The sequence below is a fragment of the Heterodontus francisci genome, chromosome 25 (assembly GCF_036365525.1).
Source record: "Heterodontus francisci isolate sHetFra1 chromosome 25, sHetFra1.hap1, whole genome shotgun sequence".
NCBI lineage: Eukaryota > Metazoa > Chordata > Chondrichthyes > Heterodontiformes > Heterodontidae > Heterodontus > Heterodontus francisci.
This window is the reverse complement of record NC_090395.1, coordinates 40,154,866-40,177,269: the sequence shown is the minus strand read 5'-3', so window position 1 is coordinate 40,177,269 and position 22,404 is coordinate 40,154,866. Positions and strand designations below refer to the sequence as shown.

Here is a 22,404-nt window from a genome sequence, read left to right as displayed (position 1 = left end):
TACTAGTGGGAAAACTGGAAGAGGAAAAAGGTTCTATCCACTGAACAAGCAGAAAGATTTTTCACAAGGGAAAATGTTTAGTTACATTTAATGGCAGAAATTTGGAAATATGGTGTCATAACATGTATAAATAACATTCTTTCAGTTTTCTATCTCTAGTGATCCATTTAGCTTGCTCATTTCGTTTCTCTGGCTACCACCCAGCATCACGCACATTCTAGCTGTGTTCGAAATTCAATTCTTTACCAGATGGGTGCTTTAACAATGCCCAGTTTTTTGCATCTGTTTAGTGCATGCCACATTCATGAATACTAAAAATATTCTGTTCTCCAATTCATAAACAAGGCCATCATTAAAGATGAATATATATCACTGAAATTACGCAATGACAACCAAAGACAATTAATCAGGCAAAGTGCACTGAAATCTCGACTTTACAGATTATATTTTTCATGCAGATTCAAATCATGCAAAAAATTCTTCTTCAAACAGACTTCACAACATGAATGTACTGTTGCTACACTGATTTTCCTTTTGTTTGATCAAAATTTCTTTCAGGCTTGTAGTTTGTATTTTAAGCTGGGTCTGGCAAGTTTTCCCTGGGCCCCAAACTCTACTTTCCCCCTGCACATTAACCAGCAGTATATCTGCTCCACAACAGCTGTTGCTAATTACATATGACTTCCACAATAACCTCCCACAAACTGTTCCTGTATATGCTTAAAGAGACCACACAATTAGAATTGGCATTAAATGAAGCTTGTTACGACTGGCTATTAAGAAAAGTTCCATTGTTTTCCTTTGGATTGTTCACCCATTAGCCACCTTGCTGTACATTTAATATACTGATTTAGAGCCATTACTGAGGTTAATCCCTCAGGCATACATATGTGCCAGTGCCAATTACTGAGAAGGAAACCATGAGCTCAGACTTGTCCAAATGCAACAGTAAACAGAACCATACAAGTCGGACTTTAAAAACACTGTGAAGTATACAAAAAAGGGCATTTGATTATCACATTTACTACTCCCCACTAAACGCTTTTTAATCATTCAGTCCAACTTTCAGAGGAGAGAAAACAGGCACTAAAATAGGGGGAAAAAGTCAGCAACATGTTTTTCTTGAATGTCCATTTTACTTTAGAATGAGATCTCACCGTCGATACTTTATTTTTTTCCGAAACATTCAAAAACAGTGCAGCACTGTATTTGAGTTAAATAGAAGCAAAATGTACATAAACAGAAGATTGACTGCTTAAAAGCTTTTATTTGTGCTAGATGCATCGGAATTTTTTTTTAAATTACAACCGACAATTCCCATATATTATTTGTTGTACATTTGCTAGGCCTCTTTTATTACTATACCAGAGCACCGCAATGAAAGCCAGTGGTTTTCTTACTCGGAACGTCTTGCTGGTGGGTGAAGGTGAGCAAGGTGGTGTCTCTGGCTGTGTTTTCCTGCTCCTCGTCAGGTCCTTATTCCTAGAATATAGCGCTGACATAGTTACCCAAATCCAAGGTATTCACTTCTGACCAGTACTGTATTAAGGTTCACTTTTCTGAGCAAGCTTTTTCTATGCTCAAACACGTTGCCTTCAGAACTGGTTTGTCCCGTATCCAAAGCTGAAATTGTGGAGATTTGCTTTATAACAGTGCAGGCTGACAGGTAAAATGAAAACAGGACTGTTAGATGAATTGATGGTCTTCAAGCTGAGTTTTGTTCTTCTTTAGTTGCATCAAGAGTTCAGCACATTGAAAAAGAAACAGATGAAAGCATCAAATAAAATCCCCAAGGACTGTCTTTCAAAACACTACGGCTGCAAGAAAATGGTTTTGAAATTACCTGAACTATGCCATAAGATGAGAAAATTGAGATAACCATCAAAACACGATCTTTCATTGAGACTTTGTTCACATCAAGGGGGTGGAGCACCTCTCGATGATGTATGAATACAGTAGGTTTTGTTTTGTTCTTATTGCCTTAGCTGGGCTGCTTTATGCGCTGCTTTCTTTTGGCATTTCAATTTTTTCTGACATGACTAGGAATGCTGGAGTTAAGCCAAAGGAACCATTTGCTTTCAGCTGGGAATTAAGTTTTTTCTCCAAAGAAGAAACTCCTCAAAAATTCCCTAACATGCATACGGATTCAATAGTTTTAACAAGGAAGTCACTAGTTCAGAAGGTAGAAGTTCCCAGATTTAAAACAACACAGAATAATATCACAAAATCACTTTTGGTACAGTCTGTTTCTCAGTTTTGTTTATTCAAATCTCTCAATGAAGCAAACGGCCTTGGTCAACACTTAACTCTTTGCTATCACTAAGTGATGGATTGCAAGCATTCTATCATTTCATTGTATAGACATTAAGCTATTAATTGCAACTAGTTACTTAATATATGAACTCTAGAGCTCCTCACTTTGGCTGCAAATGCCTTTTTCAACGTAACTTCTTCCTTGTTCTCATCACAAGGAGACTACTGGGTTTTGCAACAACCACATCGAAAAGCAGAGCGGAAATTTACACACTAATCCGCAATTTAGAACAATTCTTTTGCAAGAGATCTGATCTGATTTGAAGCTAGGGTAAATTACTGTCAACTAGTATGGCTATTCACAGGTTTAATGCTGTATATTTCATAGAAGCTGGAACTGCAAATGATGCTGAAATAATAACGTTTAGTTTTCTCCCAAACAGAAACTTCCACCATTGTTAACAGTATCTACAGAAATCTCAGAAAAATAAATTTTATATGAAATAAAAAGGTTGGTTTTGAACATGCAGCATTCCAGGATTGAAATAATAAAAGTTAAATGTACTAAGTCAAAGAAATTGATTTTGATCTTAAATTATTAAAACCGTTACTTGTACTTTTAGCGGTAGTCTATTTTTTTCAAAAAGTGTGGATATCCTCAATCTTGAAGTTATAATCACAAAAGCAAACTGCTATGAAGTTGAGATTTTTTCAACAGGTTTGTTCACCTATAAGTGCTCACCGCAGCTGGACTGAAGAAATTAGAAGGAAATCTGATACCATTGATAAAGTTTACATAATATCATTTTAGAACAGAAAAATAGAGCAAAACACTGGAATTTAATTCAAAGAAAAAGCAGCGGAACGAGTCCCAAGTTTATCTTAAAAAACAAAAGTCTAGTTTTTCAAAGAAAGGAAGCAAAACCATTGCTTCATCGAAAAAATGGCCATTTTCAAATATTGGCACCATTTGAATCATTTGCACTTGTTCCATTCAGGCAACTTGCTTTTAGATGTTTCATAGCTCCAAAAATGATGCATCTAGATACCCCATCTTATTTGACGGTTTCCGATAATAACAGCCTTCTGCAAAATAACCTGTGAAGCTCAGTCTTTACAAAGCTAAGTATCCATATACCAACATTCTGAAAAGGTATTGCCCTTATCTGCTTGAATAACTTCAAAAAAAAGGATTAAATCCCATCCTAGACATTAATTTCAAAAGAGTCTTTTTCCTCGGATGAGGATGGCAAACACGAGGGGACATAGCTTTAAGTTGAGGGGTGAAAGATATAGGACAGATGTCAGAGGTAGTTTCTTTACGCAGAGAGTAGTAGGGGCGTGGAACGCCCTGCCTGCAACAGTAGTAGACTCGCCAACTTTAAGGGCATTTAAGTGGTCATTGGATAGACATATGGATGTAAATGGAATAGTGTAGGTCAGATGATCGGCGCAACATCGAGGGCCGAAGGGCCTGTACTGCGCTGTAATATTCTAAAAAAAAAGTACAAATAATGGTTTTCGATTGGCAAATACAAACAGGTGGATTTCCAAATTCTGGTGGGATCACAAGTCACATCACTGAACAAGTGAAGGAAATGATCCCACAGATGATTTTCCTTTTGACCACGTTTTTCTCTGAATATTAACACATTGACCGGAATTTTATGCCCCCAAAAAGAGCAAGATGGTGGCCGCGGGGGGGGGGGGGGGGTTGGGGGTGTAAAATGGAGTGGGAGGTGGGGGGCCCTTCTCCACCCGCTCCTGCCTCCGCTGCCACTATGAGCAGGCTGGTGGCAGCGAAAAACGGCCCGCTCGCCCCAGGCCAATCAAGACCTTTAAGTGGCCAGTTAACAGCCACTTAAGGGCCTCTGCCCACCGCCACGAGGATTTTGCCCTTGGCTGGCAGGCAGCCTAGACCAGAGAAAAGCCTCCTGTTAAAAGCAGATGGCTTTCTGACGGCCTTGCGGTGGGGGGGGGCCTCCTGATCAGGCACCCTGTGCCCAATGGAGGGCTGCCCCTGATGCCCCAACCACCCCAAATGCCCAACACTCCCCCGAATCGACCACCCTTGCCTCACTGGGGCCCAACCGATTGCCCCCAGCGAGGCCCCAAAAACTTAGCCATTCTCTGGGGTTCCCCTACATCTTCCATCTTCAGCTGGGTTGCAGTCCCAGCAGTGGCCACCGCTCTCGGTGGTGCAGCTGGGACAGAGCTACCAGCCTGCTGATTGGCTGGCACTCCGTTAGGTGGGACTTCCTGCCTCAACGAGGTGGGAGTCCCGCCTCAGACCAATTAAAGGCCTGGGGACCGCAAAACGTGGTCTGGATCCACAGGCCAGGCAGAAACGGGTTCACCACCAACTTTTCAGTCAGTGCACGGCTCCCGTCCGCCAAGGGTAAAATTCCGGCCATTGTATTTGTGCTGCAGTAATTGCCCTGCTTCTTTCAGTGAACAATACTGAATCTGAGGATATTTAGGCAAATGAAGTACATGCAGGGAAAACTGAAAGTCTTCCAAATCTAATCAAATGAACTGGACACCAGGGGTTTCATATACACAAACCTTTGAAAGTGCCAGGACAAACTGATAAGGTGGTTTAAAAAAAGCAAAAAAGGGATCTATGGCTTTACAAATAGAAGTATGGAGTACAAAAGCAAGAAGTTATAGTAAACCATTATAAGTAACTGGTTAGGCCTCCAATTCTAGGCACCACACTTCAGGAAGGATGTCAAGACCTTGAAGACATTACAGAGATTTACCAGAATGGTACTACAGATGTGGAACTTCAGTTACGTGCACAGGCTATTTTCTTTAGAGCAGAGATGGGTAAAGGGAGAGCTAATAGTGGTGTTCAAGATTTTGAAGAGTTTTTGGTAAGAGTGGATGGAGCCAATGTGCTTATATTGGCAAGAGGATCAAGAACCAAAAGGAGACAGATTTAAAATAATTGGCAAAAAAGAGAGGGGGGAACTGAGGAGAAATGCTCAAGAGACATGAGTTCAAGTCCCAGCACAGCAGCTGGAGGAAATTAAATTCAATTAATTAATTAATAAATCTGGAATAAAATGCTAGTCTCATTAATAATGATCACCGAACTATCGGACTTTTGTAAAAGCCCACCTGATTCACTAATATCCTCCAGGGGAGGAAATCTGCCATCCTTACCTGGCCTATGTGCGACTCCAGCAATGTGGTTGACTCTTAACTGCCTTCTGAAATGGCTTAGCAAACCACTCAATTGCAGATGTCTCCACCACCTGCTCAAGGGCAATTAGGGATAGGCAATAAATGCTGGCCTTGTCAGCAACACTCACATCCCAAGAACGAATATTAAAACAAAATCACCTAAACACACTGCATTACAATTACTGCCACTTCCTCCTCTCTTGCAGGACAAGGTGGCATGCAACCAGAGACAGCAGCAACTAACTGGTGGCACACAGGCATGGCTGTATGTTCTCACTCTGGGGATGAGACTGTGGTCACCATCCTAGGAGTGGCCATAACGGAGGACGTGACCAGCACCGAGGCTGGAATCAAAGATGACGGTATCCTTATACCTAATGCTCCTTCTTGCATCCCATAATCTCTTCTGATTTACAAGCTTCCGATGATCTAAGCATGCACCTCTTGCATTTTATCCAGCCAGGCCCTTGTCGCAACCCTACCCTTGAGCATTTCTTCATTCAGATATCCAAAAATTGAAACCCGGCTAGGCATAGGTACAGAAGCAAGTAGAAGAGGAAGAAGAGACTGATGTTGAAGAAACACCGTCACTCACTCTCACACTTGCAACCGTGAATTCAGATAAGTGGCTCTGCGCAGACTTTAGAGAATAGCTCTGATGCGGGGTCTGCACGTAGTTAGACACCGAGCATGAGTGGCTGGCAGTCAGGGCAGTGGAAAGGGTGGCACAGGAGCCATCGCGCTGGAGGACAAGATCACCAGCTCTGCTGCAGATCCTCAGATTAAGACTTTGATGGAGTAGCATACAGAAAAAGACTGATGGATATGCACAATGAAATGTTTGGTGCATTGGCAGGTCTGCCAGAAAGCCTGCAATCACGGTCAAGGAGCATGGAAGATTCCAGCCCCACCCTTGCACAGGGCTGTGCAGAGAGCTTGGGGCCCATCCTTTTCAGTGTAGAAGTGTGGCCACCTCCATGAGAACACTTGCAGACCCAACCAAGATGTTATGTCTGATAGCCAACGTCTCAGCTTGGATTGCAGCAGATGCCACCCAACGTCCGGGTGCTGCAGTGGAAGCTCAGACTGCTGCCATCACATCTGTGGATACTGGTGCTCTAAGGGGCTTGAGGGGTCTCACAACAGTCCAGCAATCTGTCCTCCATGGATTGCTATGATTGCTGAGGCACCATCCCAGGGAAGTGGCAGTGGTTCGGTGGAGTATGAACCTGCTATCCTAACTCAGAAACACAGCATTCAGCCTCAGCCCCCATGCTCTTGGTGTTGCCTGAGAGCCCAAACTACTGCTACCAATGCTGGGGCGGCGAAATGCAAAGCTGGGTTTTCTAGGGCCAGAGCTGCGCAAGGTCATCCTACAAGGTTATGTGCAGTCTCCCCCACTTAAAGTCAGCAGCCTTCCACCCTGACTTATATCAATATCTGCCTACTGTGCATGCTTCCAGCACACGCTCCCAGCGCCCACACTACAGCCTGCACCATAAGTTTGCACACACACTGCAGATGCCATTTTGGACCAAAAACTGAACTCAGCACTGAAAGTACGGTGCTCCACAACCAAATTTTGCAGCCAACAAATCTTCATATCCCTCATTCCCCAATGAGGAACAATGGATAAACACAGGAGCTGATTTTACACTGAGTACACTTCACCTTTATGGGTCTTCAAATTTTTCTGAAAAGAATTCACTGAATAGGTGGGACTATATTGTGATTGCAAACTACACGAATTCACTGGAATGGGTGGTCAATTGGGTGGTCTTGTACATTTTAGGGATGGAATATTCATTTTTGTTGTGTGCACAGTGTGAGTAAAGGCAGCTCCTTGAACAAAGATCAAATATAGATGGTAAACAAGTTGTTGGCAAACCTAAGAAAATCACCTATCCTTGTCTCAATATTTATCTTTTATAGTGCTGACGCTTACTAAACATCTGTCGGAATCTGAATATTGCATGACTTTCCCAAATGTTATTGTTTCTCTTGGAACTTCTGTATTTATTATACATCACAATGAATACTTCAGAAAGCCTTTTTGCACTCTTAACCTTAATGAAATCTATTACTTTTTCCTTTACCAACAGCAAAGGAGGTACTGTAAAATCTGGATTAATGGTTCCAATCCCATGGCAGTAAAATAACAGAGAAATATGGAATCAGTTAATGATCTAATCCTGGATATTTTATTTTATTTAGAGATACAGCACTGAAATAGGCCCTACGGCCCACCGAGTCTGTGCCGACCATCAACCACCCATTTATACTAACCCTACATTAATCCCATTACCCTCTCACATACCCACCTTCCCTCAATTCCCCTACCACTTACCTATACTAGGGGCAATTTACAATGGCCAATTTACCTATCAACCTGCAAGTCTTTGGCTGTGGGCGGAAACCGGAGCACCCAGCGAAAACGCACGCGGTCACAGGGAGAACTTGCAAACTCCGCACAGGCAGTACCCAGAATCGAACCCGGTCGCAGGAGCTGTGAGGCTGCGGTGCTAACTACTGCGCCGCCCTTAGGACAACTTTCATTTATATAGTGTCTTTAATGTAGTAAATCATGACTGAGCAGATGACCAAAAGCTTGGTTGAAGAGGCAGTTTTTAAAGGAGCGCCTCAGAAAAAGAGGGGCAGGGGGGTTAGAGAGGGAATTCCAGAGCTTAGGGCCTTGGCAGCTGAAGGCAGGGCTGCCGAAGGCAGAGTGATTAAAATCCAGGATGTTCAAGAGGCCAAAATTGGAGGAGTGCAGATATCTCGGAGGATTATAGGGCTGGAGGAGTTCAGAGTTAGAGTTAGTGAGGGGCAAGGCGCAGTGGTTAGCAACGCAGCCTCACAGTTCCAGCGACCCGGGTTCGGTTCTGGGTACTGCCTGTGCGGAGTTTGCAAGTTCTCCATGATCGCGTGGGTTTCCGCTGGGTGCTCCGGTTTCCTCCCACAGCCAAAGACTTGCAGGTTGATAGGTAAATTGACCATTGCAAATTGCCCCTAGTGTAGGTAGGTGGTAGGAGAATGGTGGGGATGTGGTAGGGAATATGGGATTAATGTAGGATTAGTATAAATGGGTGGTTGTTGGTCGGCACAGACTCGGTGGGCCGAAGGGCCTGTTTCAGTGCTGTATCTCTCTATGACTCTAAGGCCATGGAGGGATCTGAAAACAAGGACGAGAATTTTCAAGTCGAGGTGTTGCTTAATCGGAAGCCAATGTCGGTCAGTGCATTCCAGATCCTCATTGCTTATTGAGTAAAGTGTTTCCTCATGTAGCCATTGGTTCTTTTGCCAATCACCTTAAATCGATGTCCTCTGGTTCTCGACCCTTCAGTCGATGGAAACGGTTTCTTTCGATCTACCCTGTCCAGGCCTCTCTTGATTTCTCTCTATTATGACCACGGCGGGAGCAATGCACTGTTAATTCAGTCACTCGACTCCACAGGTCATAGCATATCAAATAAAATGTTTCCCACCTACCGAATAGCCAAATTAAACACTGTATCTTCCCCAGAATAAAGCACACCAAACCAGGTTCGTTTAAGCAACAACATTAACTATTTATTAGAAAAGAAATAAGTCTCAACTACTAACAAGATAAATCTATATATGAAAAAACTCCGAATTCCTTAACCCTCATGCATGCACACACACATACATTCAAAAAGAAACCAGTTAACCGGGGAAAAAGGATTTTTTGGTTTACAGATGTTTCTTAGGAATAGAAGGAATAATAAAAATAGTTGAGGTTCACATTCTGGTAGGATGTTTTTGGTACGGTGAAGTATCCCAGAGTCGAATAGTCGGATACCACTCGACGTCTCTCCAGGCGAGGTTGATGAACAGTCTGTGATGGATAGGCGTTCATGGCAATTTAACTGCAGCAGTCACAAAGGTCTTCCATCAGGGGTGTAGCAACAGGTCTGCTTGGGTTTTGAAGCAGCAGTCTAGCAGTAGAAGAATTCTTGAGATTTCAGGGTTTCCTAGACAGAGGAGGCAGCAGGAATCTCTGGATGTAAGAATTCTTCAGAGGCAACAAGAATCTGACATCTTTCAAATGCAGGATTCCTTTTCAAGAGATGCAAGTCTCCTTTACGGAGAGAGGTAAAACTTTTCTGGGTCTTTTCTCTCTTGCTCCAAGCAGCTCAAAGCAAAGATTTCAAATGCCTGCCTTTTGTCCAATTCACATGCCTTTTAAAGGGTCCAAGGTGAAAAAAAGCCTTCCTGAACATGGTCACATGTCCACAGTGTTTCCCCCGGTTCAAAAGCTGCTTTGAAGAAAGGTCAAACCTCTGTGGTTTCCTTGAAACTGCTTGTACAAGTTCAACTTCCTTTCAAAACAACCATAAAGTTCAACGCTTGTTCTGGACTTCCTTTCAAAACATTGCAGGAAGTCCAATTATTTTGCAGGTGTCTTTCACTGAGGAAAATCCTTTTCTCAGTTTTTATTTTTATAAACACACAGAATTCTAAGTTCTGAGTACAAAAAAAACCTTTGTAACACTATCAAATCTCCTCTCAACCTTCTCTTTTTCTGAGAACAACTCCAGCTTCTTCAAATTATCCACATAACTGAAGGCCCTGGAACCATTTTTGTAAATCTTTTCTACACCCTCTCTAAAGTCTTCACATCCTTTGTAAAGTGTGGTGCCCAGAATTGGACACAATACTCAGTTGAAGTCAAACCAGTATTTTATAAAGGTTCAACAAAGCTTCTTTGCTTTCATACTCTGCCTCTATTTACAAATCCCAGGATCCTGTATGCCTTGTTTTTAAAACCACTTTCAATAATTTGTGCACATGTACCCACTTTAGAATTGCACCCTTTATTTTATATTGCCTCTCCTCAATCTTCCTACCAAAATGGATCACTTCACACTTCTATCCCCATCAGTTCATAAAACTTCCAAGTTTTGTGTCATCTGCAAATTTAATTGTGCCTTGTACTCCCAAGTCTAGATCATTAATATACATCAAGAAATGCAGTGGTCCTAGTACGGACCCAAGGAACCCCACTGTACACTCCAGTCGGAAAAATAATTGTTCACTCCATCAAGTTTGTATCCATGCTGCAAATTTCCCTTTTATTGCATGGAGCTTCAACTTTGCTAACAAACCTATTATAAGGCACTTTATCAAACACCTTTTAGAAGTCCATATACACATCAACCTCACTGCCCTCATTAACCATCTCTGTTATCTTACCAAAAAACTCAATCGAGTTAGTTAAACACAATTTGCCTTTAACAAATCCATGCCGTCTTTCCTTAATTAATCGACATTTGTCCAAGTGACTGTTAATTTTGTCCCGAATTATTATTTCTAAAAGCTTTCCCACCATTGCAGTTAAATTGACTAGCCTGTAGTTGCTGGGCTTATGCTCACACCCGTTTTTTGAACAAAGCTGTAACATTTAAAATGCTTCAGTCTTCTGGCACCTCCCTCATAGCTAACGAGGATTGGAAGATTATGGTCAGTGCCTCCACAATTTCCAAAATTACTTCCCTTAGCATCCTCAGATGCATCCCATCCGGTCCTGGTAACTTATCAACTTTAAGTATAGCCACTGTGACTTTGGCAGCATCTTCTTCCTTGGTAAAGACAAATGCAAAGTCCTCATTTAGTACATCAGCCATGGCCCTGCCTCCATGCATAGGTTCACTTTCTAGTTCTTAAATCAGCCCGACACCTCCTCTTACTATTTATATGCCTATAAAAGACTTTTGGATTCCCTTTTATGTTAGCTGCCAGTCTCTTCTCATACTCTCTCTTTGCCTCTCATTTACTTTGTCACTTCCCCTGCAAATGTTCTGTATTCAGCCTAGCTTTCACTTGTATTACTAACCAGACATGTCTCATATGCACCCTTTTTCTGCTTCATTTTACTCTCTATGTTTCATCACCCAGGCAGCAGGTTCCAGACACCCATTACTTCGAGTGAAAGTATTTCTCAACTCCCCTCTAATCCCAATTATTTTAAATCTACGTCCCCTAGTTATTGACCTCTCTGCCAACAGAAATAGGTCCTTCCTATCCTATCTAGGCCCTTCATAATTTTATACAAAATTAAATCTCTCCTCAGTCACCTCTGTTCCAAAGAAAATAACCCAAGCCTATCAAATCATCCTTTGCTGGCTTCTAAAATTTTCCCAATCTTCTGGCCTACCGCTAATCTTCACAGCACCGTTCACTTTTTCTTTCAATTTGATACCACCCTTAACTTGCTTAGTTATCCCCAGATGCTGCATCCTTCTGGTAGAATCTTTCTTCCTCAGTGGAATATATCTTTGTTGAGAGTTATGAAATACCTCCTTAAATATCTGCTACTGCTTCTCTACCAACTTACCTTTTAACCTATTTTCCCAGTCCACTTTAGCCAACTCTGTCTTCATACCCTCATAATTGCCTTTATTTAAGTTTAAGACACGAGTTATTTACCCACATTTCTCATCCTCAAACTGAATGTGAAATTCTATCATGTTATCCTTATGCCTAGAGGATCCTTTACTATGAAGTCTTTAATTAATCCTGTCTCATTACATATTACCAGGCCCAAAATAACCTGGTCCCCAATATGTTCTAGAACATATTGTTCTAAGAAACTGCCCTGAATACACGATGAACTCATCCTTCTTAATCATGCCCCATACATTTAAGTCTAAATCATTTATATTTACCACAAACTGCAAGGTACCCAGTACCAAGCCCTGCGGAACCCCACTGGAACAGGCTTCCAGTCTCAAAACACCCATTGACCATAAGCCTTAGCTTCCTGCCCTAAAGTAATTTTTGATCCAACGTGCCATTTTCCCTTGGATCCCGAGCTTTTAATTTTCTAACCAGTATGTCACGTGGGACCTTGGCAACAGCCTCGCTAAAATCCAATAAACAACCCTCATCGAACCTCCTTTTTACCTCCTCAAAATATTTAATCAAGTTAGTAAGACATGACTTCTCCTTAACAAATCCATGCTGACTGTCCTCGATTAATCCATGCCCCTCTAAATGACTGTCTCAGAACTTTTCCAATAACTTGGCCACCAACAAGGTTAGGCTGACTGGCCTATAATTACACCTTCCTCCCTTTTTAAACAATGGTGCAATGTCAACAGTCCTCCAGTACCACCCCTGTAACCATAAAGGATTAGAAAATGATGGCCACAGCTTCCGCTATTTCTTTCCTGGAAAGCCTGAGATACATTTCATTTGGGCCTGCTGATTTATCCACTTTCAAGGATGATAAACATATTATTTCCTTCCTCACTATGTTTATCCATCCAATATTTCACACTCTTAACTACAATGTCTGAAAACAGGCACAAAGTATTCATGATGAACCATGCCACATTTTCCACCTCCTCACAGTACCTTTTTGCTCTCTAATTGGTCCTACTCTTTCCTTAGTTATCTTCTTGCTCTTTATGTATTCCTAAAATATTCCTACCCAATATTTTTTCATGCCCTCTCTTTGCTTTCCTAACTTCCTTTTTAATTTCACCCATGCACTTTCTATACTTCTCTAGGCTTTCTGCAGTTTGACGCCTGACAAACTTTCTTTTCTTTTGTCTTATCCTACTCTATGATCTTTGACATTCTGGGGGGTTCTAGATTGCAGAGCCCCACCCTTTTTCTTTGTGAGAACATATCTGCTTTGAAACCTCTTTAGCTCCTCTTTGAATGCCTCCCACTACTGTGACAGTGATTTATCTTCAAGTAGCTGTTTCCAGCTCACTTTTGCCAAATCACATCTCAGATATCTAGCGGACTAGAATACAAGGGGGTAGAAGTCATGCTTCAGCTATACAAAGCGCTAGTTAGAAAACACCTAGAGCACTGCAAGCGGTTCTGGGCACCACGCCTTAGGAAAGATATATTGGCTTTGGAGGGAAAGCAGTGTAGGTTTACTAGAAAAATACCCGCCTACAAGGAAGGATTGTACAAATGGTCTTAGGGTGTTGCTTCTTCCTTGAATGGAGGCCCAACCAGCCTCCATCCACGACCACCCTCCTCCACCTGGCTGAACCTGTTCTCACATTTGAAGAAGTTGTTCAACTCCAGTCACTTCCTTCAAATAAAAGGTGTTGCTATTGGTACCCACGAGTGGGATGTAGAACATTGTTCCAGTCCTACTTGGGGCCCTTTTCTCACCTCTTTTTCGGGTACATTAATGACCATCAGTGCCACTTCCTGTTCTCACCCTAAACGGGTAAACTTCAACTTTGCTGCCAATTTCCACTCTTTTCTCACCTTCACATGGTCTATCTGACTCTTCCCTTCCTCAACTTCTATGAATCCATTTCTGGAGCTAGGTTATCCACTAATATTCATTATAAGACCACTGACTCCCACAGCTACCTCAACTATACTTCCTCACACCCCGCTTCCTGTAAGGACTCCATTCCATTTTCCCACTTTCTCCATCACATCTGTTCTGATGATGCAACCTTTAATACCAGTGTTTCCAATATGTCTTCCCTTTCCCTCAATCAATGAGTCCCTCCCACCGTAGTTGACAGGGCCCTCGACTATGTCCGTTCCATTTCCCACACTTCTGCTCCTACCCAAACTTACGATGGGGTTCCCCTTGTCCTCACCTTCCACCCCACCAGCCTCTGTATTCAATGGATCATCCTCTATTATTTCAGTCACCTCCAGTGTCATGCCAAACACATCTTCCCTGCCCCTTCCTATTCAGCATTTCAAAGGGATCATCCCCTTCACGACACCCTGGTCCATTCCTCAAATCACTCCTAACACCCCAGTTCCTTCCCATGGCATCTTTCCATGCAAGCACAGGAGATGTAATACCTACCCTTTTACCTCCTCTCTACTCATTGCTCAAGGCCCCCCCAAACACTTCTTCCAAGTTAAACTGATTTATGTGTACTTCTTTCAATTTATTATACCGTATTCGCTGCCTACAGTGTAGTTGGCTCTACACTGAGATCATAGGCAGATTGGGTGACTGCCTGGTGGAACACCTCAGTTCTGTACACAAGAATGACCCTAAGCTACAGGTCACCTGTAATATTAATTCTCCACGTTGCTCTCTCACCTACCTTTCTGTCCTCAGCCTACTATACTTTTTCAATGAAACTCTATGTAAGCTTGAGGAACAGCACCTCATCTCTCTATTAGGAACTTCACAGCACTCCTGACTCATAATGGAGTTCAATAATTTCAGACCGTAATCTCTTCCCCCATTTTGTTTTTGCTTTCAGATGGCTGCACATCTCCTCTAGGGCCTTCTTTTGTTTCTTCGTTTCTTTTCTTGCCCCATCACCAGTCTCTTTGGCCCTGCACAATTAACTCTTGTTATTCGATGTCTCCTGCCTCCCACACTATCACAGTCCTTCCCTTTTGTTCTTTTTCCTACCCTCCTCTTGCTCAAAACCTTTTCTCAGTTCTGCTGAAAGGTCAGAGACCTAAACGGTTAACTTTATTTCTCTCTCCACAGATGCTACCAGACCTGACTATTTCCAGCATTTCTTGTCTTTACTGCACAAGCTTGGGTTGTATTCCCTGGAACTTCGAAAATTAAGGGATCAATGTTTTCAAGATATTAAAGGGGAACAAATAGGAAACATAGAAAGAAACCCTCTCCGTTAGTTGGGGAGTCTATGACTAGGTGGCATAGCCCAAAAATTAGAGCCATACCTTTCAATAGTGAATTAGGAAACAAAGGATGGTAGAAATTTGGAACTGTCTTCTGCAAATGGTCATTGATACTGGAACAATTGCTAATTTTAAATCCAAGACTGATCAGATTTGTGTTAACCAAAGGTGTATGAGGCAAAGTGAGTATATGGAGTTAGGTTGTAGATCAGCCATGATCTCACTGAATAGTGGAATAGGCTCGTGAGGCTAAATGGCCTATCCCTGAACCATGTCTAAACTGGCACTAGGAATAGAGGGAGAGCAAGTTGAGCTTGGGGCCATATTTTGTACATCCATTATTAATTGTATATGCATATGAGGTTGCGAGAGGGTGTTAGTCAGTGGATCACATGTAAATCATTATCTAGTTACTTATTTTTGGCTACTATAAAATTCTAATCAACTGCTATACTGAGTTAGGCTGTTACTTACTCCAAAGGTTTCAATGACCAGGCTATTGTGTCATATGGTGAGTAATAAATGGCATATAAAGCAGGAGTCGTCGGACACTTGGTGCTCAATCATACAATTAGTTTCCTCTAAGTTTAGTATGTACCTTAAAAATGAAATATTTTTCTTAAATTAGTTCTTAAAAGCCAATGACATCTGAGCTTTGATATTAAACTTTCCCTCAATCCAGATTTTTTTTTAAAACCTGGAAACAGAAGGCCATTAAAATGCAAAGTTACTCAGGACCAAAGTTATACTGCCACATTTGTCTTAATGCAAAAGGGTTCCAGGTGCAAAAGTGACAATTCAGATAGAGATCCAACTCTGGCTACCATGTACATGAAAGTCAAGCACGGTGATGCTCACAAGTCTGGCATTACCATGGAAACTGCCAGAGTCAAATATTTAGTTTAGTTCAATGGACCTCAACTTAAATTCATTACAAAACATGTGTTTGAATTGAACAGGTTGTCTTCTTATAAGAATAAAAACAGAAAATGCTGGAAATACTCAGCAGGTCAGGCTGCATCTGTGCAGAGAGAAACAGAGTCAATGTTCAGGTCGATGACCTTTCATCACTTCTGATGAAAGGTCAACCTGAAACATTAACTGTTTGTCTCTGCACAGATGCTGCCCAACCTGCTCAGTGTTTCCAACATTTTCTATTTTTATTTCAGATTTCCAGCATCTGAAGTATTTTATTTTTCTTCCCAGCAGCTGACTACAGCAGCTTCCTCTCCTCACATTCATATAGATCTTCCTGCCCTGCATGACAAAAAGATCAGCCAGAAGTAAATCGTTTGGTGCAGCATATGCATAGCAAACAGTGCGTACTGCCAACGGGGCTCCAAATGATTGGCGAGATTTTCAAAGTTGGTAGTCAACTCCAGATTGCTATGTTTGATTGATTGGTAGCATTTAGTGGTTTGGTTATGAAATGCCACACAGACATGGCAATTAAACCCAATGATAAACTTGCATTATCCTAAAAGCATTTAAAAAACTTTTTTGAACTGTTTTTGGAGTTCACTGGAGCCACTGGTGGTGTAATCATCAATAAATGGAAAAAAAGACACCATTTTGTAATACAACTCCTTTACGTTACCAACCACTCCTCAGAAGCCAGGACCGGAAATACATTTTGTGGACAGATCAGGGAAATTTCCAGTTAAAGCAGTGGAAGTTCAGCTGTCAAAAACTCTTGTTCGATTACCGTTTGCTGCAATAAAGCACAGCTAGATTTTTGTCCTTTTTTGCTAAAGGTTTTTTTTTTTAAAGTCCTTATTTAAGTTATTATACATTATATAAACATATCTTGTTAAATCTTGACTACAATTTTGTAATGAAAACCGAGACATCTTAAGCATTCTATTATTGGCTACACTTTATATTCTGGAGAAAACCGTGCAATTTAATTTGCACACTGGATCTTGCACTTCTTTTAAGAGAGACTTTTCTAATTAATTATATTTAAAAATAAATCTGGTAACTTCTGTTTCTCAGTCTCTGTAAAAGCTCACAATTAACTAATACTTGGATACTGTACTTAATTTTACTTACTGTTTACCTATTCCATGATCTGCAACCAAACAGTAAGCTCCACGCTCTGCCCAGACATACCTTACCATATTTGGAAATCAGCTGGGTAACCAGTGTATCCAAGACGAAGCAACTCTATACCTAGAAAGGGCACAACTGAACTATATCCTAACCTTTCATATTTCAACCAAACAGCATTTGAGAATTTCAGAATACAAAGTGAGCCTCTCTGAAACAAAGGTCACAGGCTTTTAAGTTGTCAGAGAAATAGATATTACATGTAGTAGATTGAAACAAATCAAAGCGTACATTGTGTACACAGCATATTAACATTTTTTATGGGCACTTTTAACAGATAAGCAAGGAAAATAGAATACTTGTATTCATGAGGGCTAATGCAAGTTCACTTAAATATCATGAATATATGTAGAACTTATTGAAATGGTTGGATATTTTCTGCAAGTTTGATTCTGTTACATTAAAAAAAATTCTTCTAAAGTTAGATTCAAACATTGTAAATTCAAGTTATTCTTTCTGCAGAACTAGGCGGTCCAAAGCACAATGTACATATTTAGTTGATGTGGACATTTAAATGAACATTGCACTATTTATAGCATATATAAAACATATTAAGTTTTATTACCAGAGTAAGATGCAACCAATTTTGAAAGCAGATTCTAACTGGATACTCAAATTTCTAAAGCCTGTAGCACAAAAATTGTAGGGATCATAATTCAACAGCTTTTCTGAGGTAAGTTGGGCAAAAACAGAGAAAGTGGGAGAAGGGTCAGTTAAATTTGAACTGCAACAAATGTTGCAACTCCATCAGAAAATATGTCCTGCAGATCAGCCAGCCAAATACAAAATCCCTTTCATTCTCTCAAGCAGCAATGTGTAAAATGGCATCCAGACAATAATAGGACTAGAAATAACCTGGTTCAAATAATTTGGAGTGAGAACTGATAAACAGTAACAGTTCAACCTGGCTATCAGGGACAGAATAGCAATGGCATTCTATTATTGAAAATGTTGAAAAATATCCATCTCACTTTGAAAACTGAACTCAGTCTGTTTAAGGCTCTGAACCTTTCCATGACTATGTAAGGCTACAAGGCAGGAGCTCCACTTGCTTCATGGAATCTACAATATGGCAAGGCAGTGCCAGAAATGAAACAGCAAAAGCATAGGTTGGACTGAAAGGTGCCATAGTTACATAGATTTAGACATTCTGGATTCTCACCCACCCAAGACAGTTATCCATGAAACAGTGAAAGGAATGCAGGACAACGGAAGAGCCTCTAAGTGCTGGGCTGACAAGCTATTGGAAAAATGGACACTAACCACTGGGTAGGCATCTCAAGCTGTGCAAGGAAAGCTCAAAAGGATGAAGCAGATTCTTCACAGTACAGCCTCCAACTTACAACATATGCCAATAACTTAGCCAATCTTTGATGAAGGCCATCTTTTTCTGCTCTTCCAGTGCTACCGAAACCAACAGAAACTTACAATAATACCTTATCTTTAGTACAGTAAAACTTCTCAAGGCACCTTAAGGAAGTTATCAGACCAAATTTGACACCGAGCTACATAAGCGGATATTAAGGTGAGGTGACCAAACGTTTGGCCAAAGAAGTATGTTTTGAGAGTCTTAAAAGACAGATGTCAAGAAAGACAGAATGGTTTAGTGAGGGAAACCCAGAACTTTGGGCCTAGACAGCCGAAGCCACTAATGGAGGGGTGAAGAAAACTGGGACTGCACAAGAGGATAGAAGTGGAGGAATTCAGAGTTCTCAGAGGGCTTTAGGAGCAAAACAATGAAGGGATTTGAACACAAGAATGCTAATTTTAAATCTGAGGCATTGCTGGACCAGGAATCAATGTAGCTCAGCAAAATCAGGGATGATGGTTAACAGGACTTGGTGCGATAAGTTCAGAATCCTCCAAAATCAAGTTGAAGTTAGAGAGTACAGTTTACAATCTACCAACTTTAATTGCATATAGAAATACTTCTGAAATTAAATATTAACCTGCATTTATAAACAAACATTTTGAGGGGGAAAAAAGAGGGACAATCATTGTTCTAGCAAATTCTTAGTTTAAAGGCTTTAATTGATCCAACAAGTATTAAAGAACTCCCAATTCTTTTAAAAAAGTACATCAATTTGGGTTAAAACCTAAAGGTTGTTTCAAGTAACTGATCTGGAATCTGTGTTTACAGATAAAGCTATATCTAGTGACTTTCCTGATGGGATTAGCGTGTTTACTAACCTAGTAGCTCACCCACAAGTACCAAGATTATTTCCAATTTGACCCTTACACTGCACCGGACTAGACTGTTTTAGGTTGGGCAGCAGCAAGCGTGCTACTATTGGCCTCAGTGTTGCTAGAACGAGGAGAAAATCAACCACGGTTCTTTCTTTGCAGCAACTGAGGCTGGATGTACACACGTGACATTGAGTGAGGACAGGTTTGGCCTCAACAGCGATGCTCCCTAAACTAAAATAGTTTGCCAACACTCAATGTTCAAGCTCACACATGAAAAATGAACACTTGGACCAAGTGCAGGAGGGCAAATATAACCCAACTGGTGATTGATGCCTTTAAAATTGAAGGGCAGCGCAATGGGAAGATTTATATGTTGTCTGAAGCAACATAAATGAGATGCATGGAGTTCAATTGATTGAAGATCTCAAACAGGTTTATTAATAGCTAACAAGCATATACAGTGCAGAGCTATGTATTTAGAGGGCTTGCCTCTTGGTGCTACAGTAGCAGAGTGAGCCTATCATATAGTCACATGACTGTATCCTGGCACTCAGCTCATTAGCATATTAAGATCTTAAGGGACATCACTCTTCAAGGCAATCACACAACATCCCCCTTCTTTCCAAAGATAAGTCTTGTATGCTAAAAGTAAAAATATATATTATATATCAAAATTATTTACATATGGATTGAGATTGTGAAATTAGATAGAGGCTCAACAGTCCATACACCGTCTTGGTTGTTCGACAACTCTTGCTCAGGGAGCTTGCGTCTCATCTGTTGCTGTTCTTTCTGAAGTTTCTCCCTCTCTGCATTCAGTTTCTGTTGCTCTGCCTTCAGCCTGTTAACATACTCTGTCGCTTTTCTCAGGATCACCACTTTTGGGGCCTTGTCATTCCTGGAAAGTTCCGGCACCTCATCTCGAAGAGCCAAAAGACAATGCTTCAACTCATTCCTCCTCTGCCTCTTCAGGGCATTGTGTGTCCTTCGCATCTCCTCATCCTCTGTGTCTAAAGGCTTGGGGCTCAAGGTTGAGGACTTGTTGGGGGAAGAGTACTCGGTCTCATGGAGATGTCTATCCGTTCTGGTTCATTGCTGCGCTGGTGCTTCTCTAGAGAGAAGTGAAGGCGTGGCACAGTTGTGCTGTCGCTGGATTTCCAGATTTCACCGTTTGATGCTGGTGAGAGTCTGCAAGCATGTTCCAGTCCTTGAAGATTACCCCTTGGCAATGCTCGTGAATAGTTACGATGTTGTGATCCTTACACGCTGGTAGTCCTGCCACTGCTAGTTCTCTCATATCTACTAGGTAGAATGTTTGTGGTTTTCATGCCGCTTGCCATAGTTGCATTGCATTGTTAATGTGTCACTGCACAGGATGGGTGACTCATTGTATGCAGATAACTTGGCAGTTGTCAGTTGTATCATTGATTTCCAGCGTGTCTGGTACATATCTTTGAGGATTCGGACTGATAGGATATTTGCTCTAGCTCTGGTGTCAATCTTGATCCTGAGTGCATATTTGTCAGCTTTCTTTGGGCACATGATGTTAATAGTGGCAAAAGCTTCCAGTTGTAGGACTTCATTAACGTGATGCGTCAGGTTCACAATGCGGAATATGCCTGTTCGTCATCCTTCTGAGTACTACTTCCCTTGGAGTCTTGTCTCAGGTCTGCTTCGCTGTGGACCTCATGTTTCAGTTTGCGTTTACGCAAGTCTCTGGCACTTTGTTTCCTGCTGTTGCCCTGTTTTCTGTTTGCCTGCGTCTGACCATTACTTCTGGCTGCATCTTTGGAGCCAGAATTCCTGCATAGATGGGCCCAGTGTCCTTTTACACCACATGCCTTGCACAGAGCGTGAAATGCAGGACAATGTTGCCTTGAGTGGGACTAACCACACTTACCACACATGTTGCTTGCTCTTTTCGACCTGGTTATCATGCCGATACTGTTGGCTGCACCTAGTGCTTACAGGTACTGTTGTCCAGCTACAATGGCTTCGTATTTCCTGCTATCTTCCAGCAGCACATCGATGCGGTGACCTTTCTTTTCCACTCCACCGCCCCCCAAGAGGTCCTTCTGAAATGCTTTAATGCGTGTTGATACAATCACCAACTCCATTATTTGGTCTGACAGCTCAGCTTCTGAAAAATCGCACTCGTTGCCCTTGCTACTGCATCTACTGACGAACTGCCAGTCTCACTCTGCTATTGTAACACCAAGAGGCAAGCTCTGTAAATAGATAGCTCTGTAAATAGATAGCTCTGTAAATAGATAGCTCTGTACTATATATATTTATGTTAGTTGTTAATAAACTTGTTTGAGATCTTCAATAAACGGAACTCCACGCATCTCATTTATGTTGCATCAGACAACATAAAAAGTTCCTCATTATATGGTGGCAGCTGCGGTGAGAAGACAGAATCCAAGATTGAAGACCACAGGAAAACAGCTTGAAAAACTACCTACAGCTAAAAGAAAGTTGAAAAAAAAACCTGGCCCAAACAGAGGAAGAAAAAACTTTTAAGCTGTAGAAGACAGAGCGCTTAACAACAGGCTGCAAGTCAATCAATGCGATTCCTGGGCTGTTGCCTATGCGACATCAATTCCAGGCGGTGAACTCTAAAATTCACTCAATCTCAGTTTATCTTCTAGCACTTTCCACGTCTTTGCAGAATCTATCCGGTCCTGTTCAGATAATCCAGAAGCATTCATTCTGTGCAATCCCTCATTTCCAATCGCTATTATTATTTTTACAGCCTGTTTTTCTGGTTCTACAATTACTTGGTCTGTAAAGCATAACTGCATTCTTTGTTGGAACAGTTCATGCTAGGAAGTTTGGTATCCATGTTCCTATTGTTCTTTAAAAGTTGCTTTAAGACCTTGCTTCTGTGACTCTGTACTGCTTTCCCTTTAAAAAAAATTATCTTATTTAGACAGGCTGGTTTGATTGACAGGAGCAGCTTGTCTGTTTATCTAGCTTTCAGCATTCTAGTCTATTTATACAGCTGTTCAACAGATATTTCAAAGGCATTTTAAAAAAACT

General features: G+C 41.4%; 1 protein-coding gene across 4 annotated transcripts in view; it reads right to left on the bottom strand.

The window, feature by feature from the left end:
• LOC137383839 (protein phosphatase 1 regulatory subunit 12A-like) overlaps nt 1-22,404 on the bottom strand; it is a 333,936-nt gene that overhangs the window by 56,495 nt on the left and 255,037 nt on the right. Inside the window, exon 19 of one of the 4 annotated variants that reach the window (XM_068057120.1) lies at nt 1,501-1,725. The exons of the other annotated variants lie outside the window; for them this stretch is intronic. Coding sequence (XP_067913221.1) covers nt 1,687-1,725 — 39 coding nt within the window. The 3' untranslated portion in view covers nt 1,501-1,686. Of the gene's footprint in view, nt 1-1,500; nt 1,726-22,404 lie in introns of those variants that run through there. 4 annotated transcript variants of the gene reach the window in all.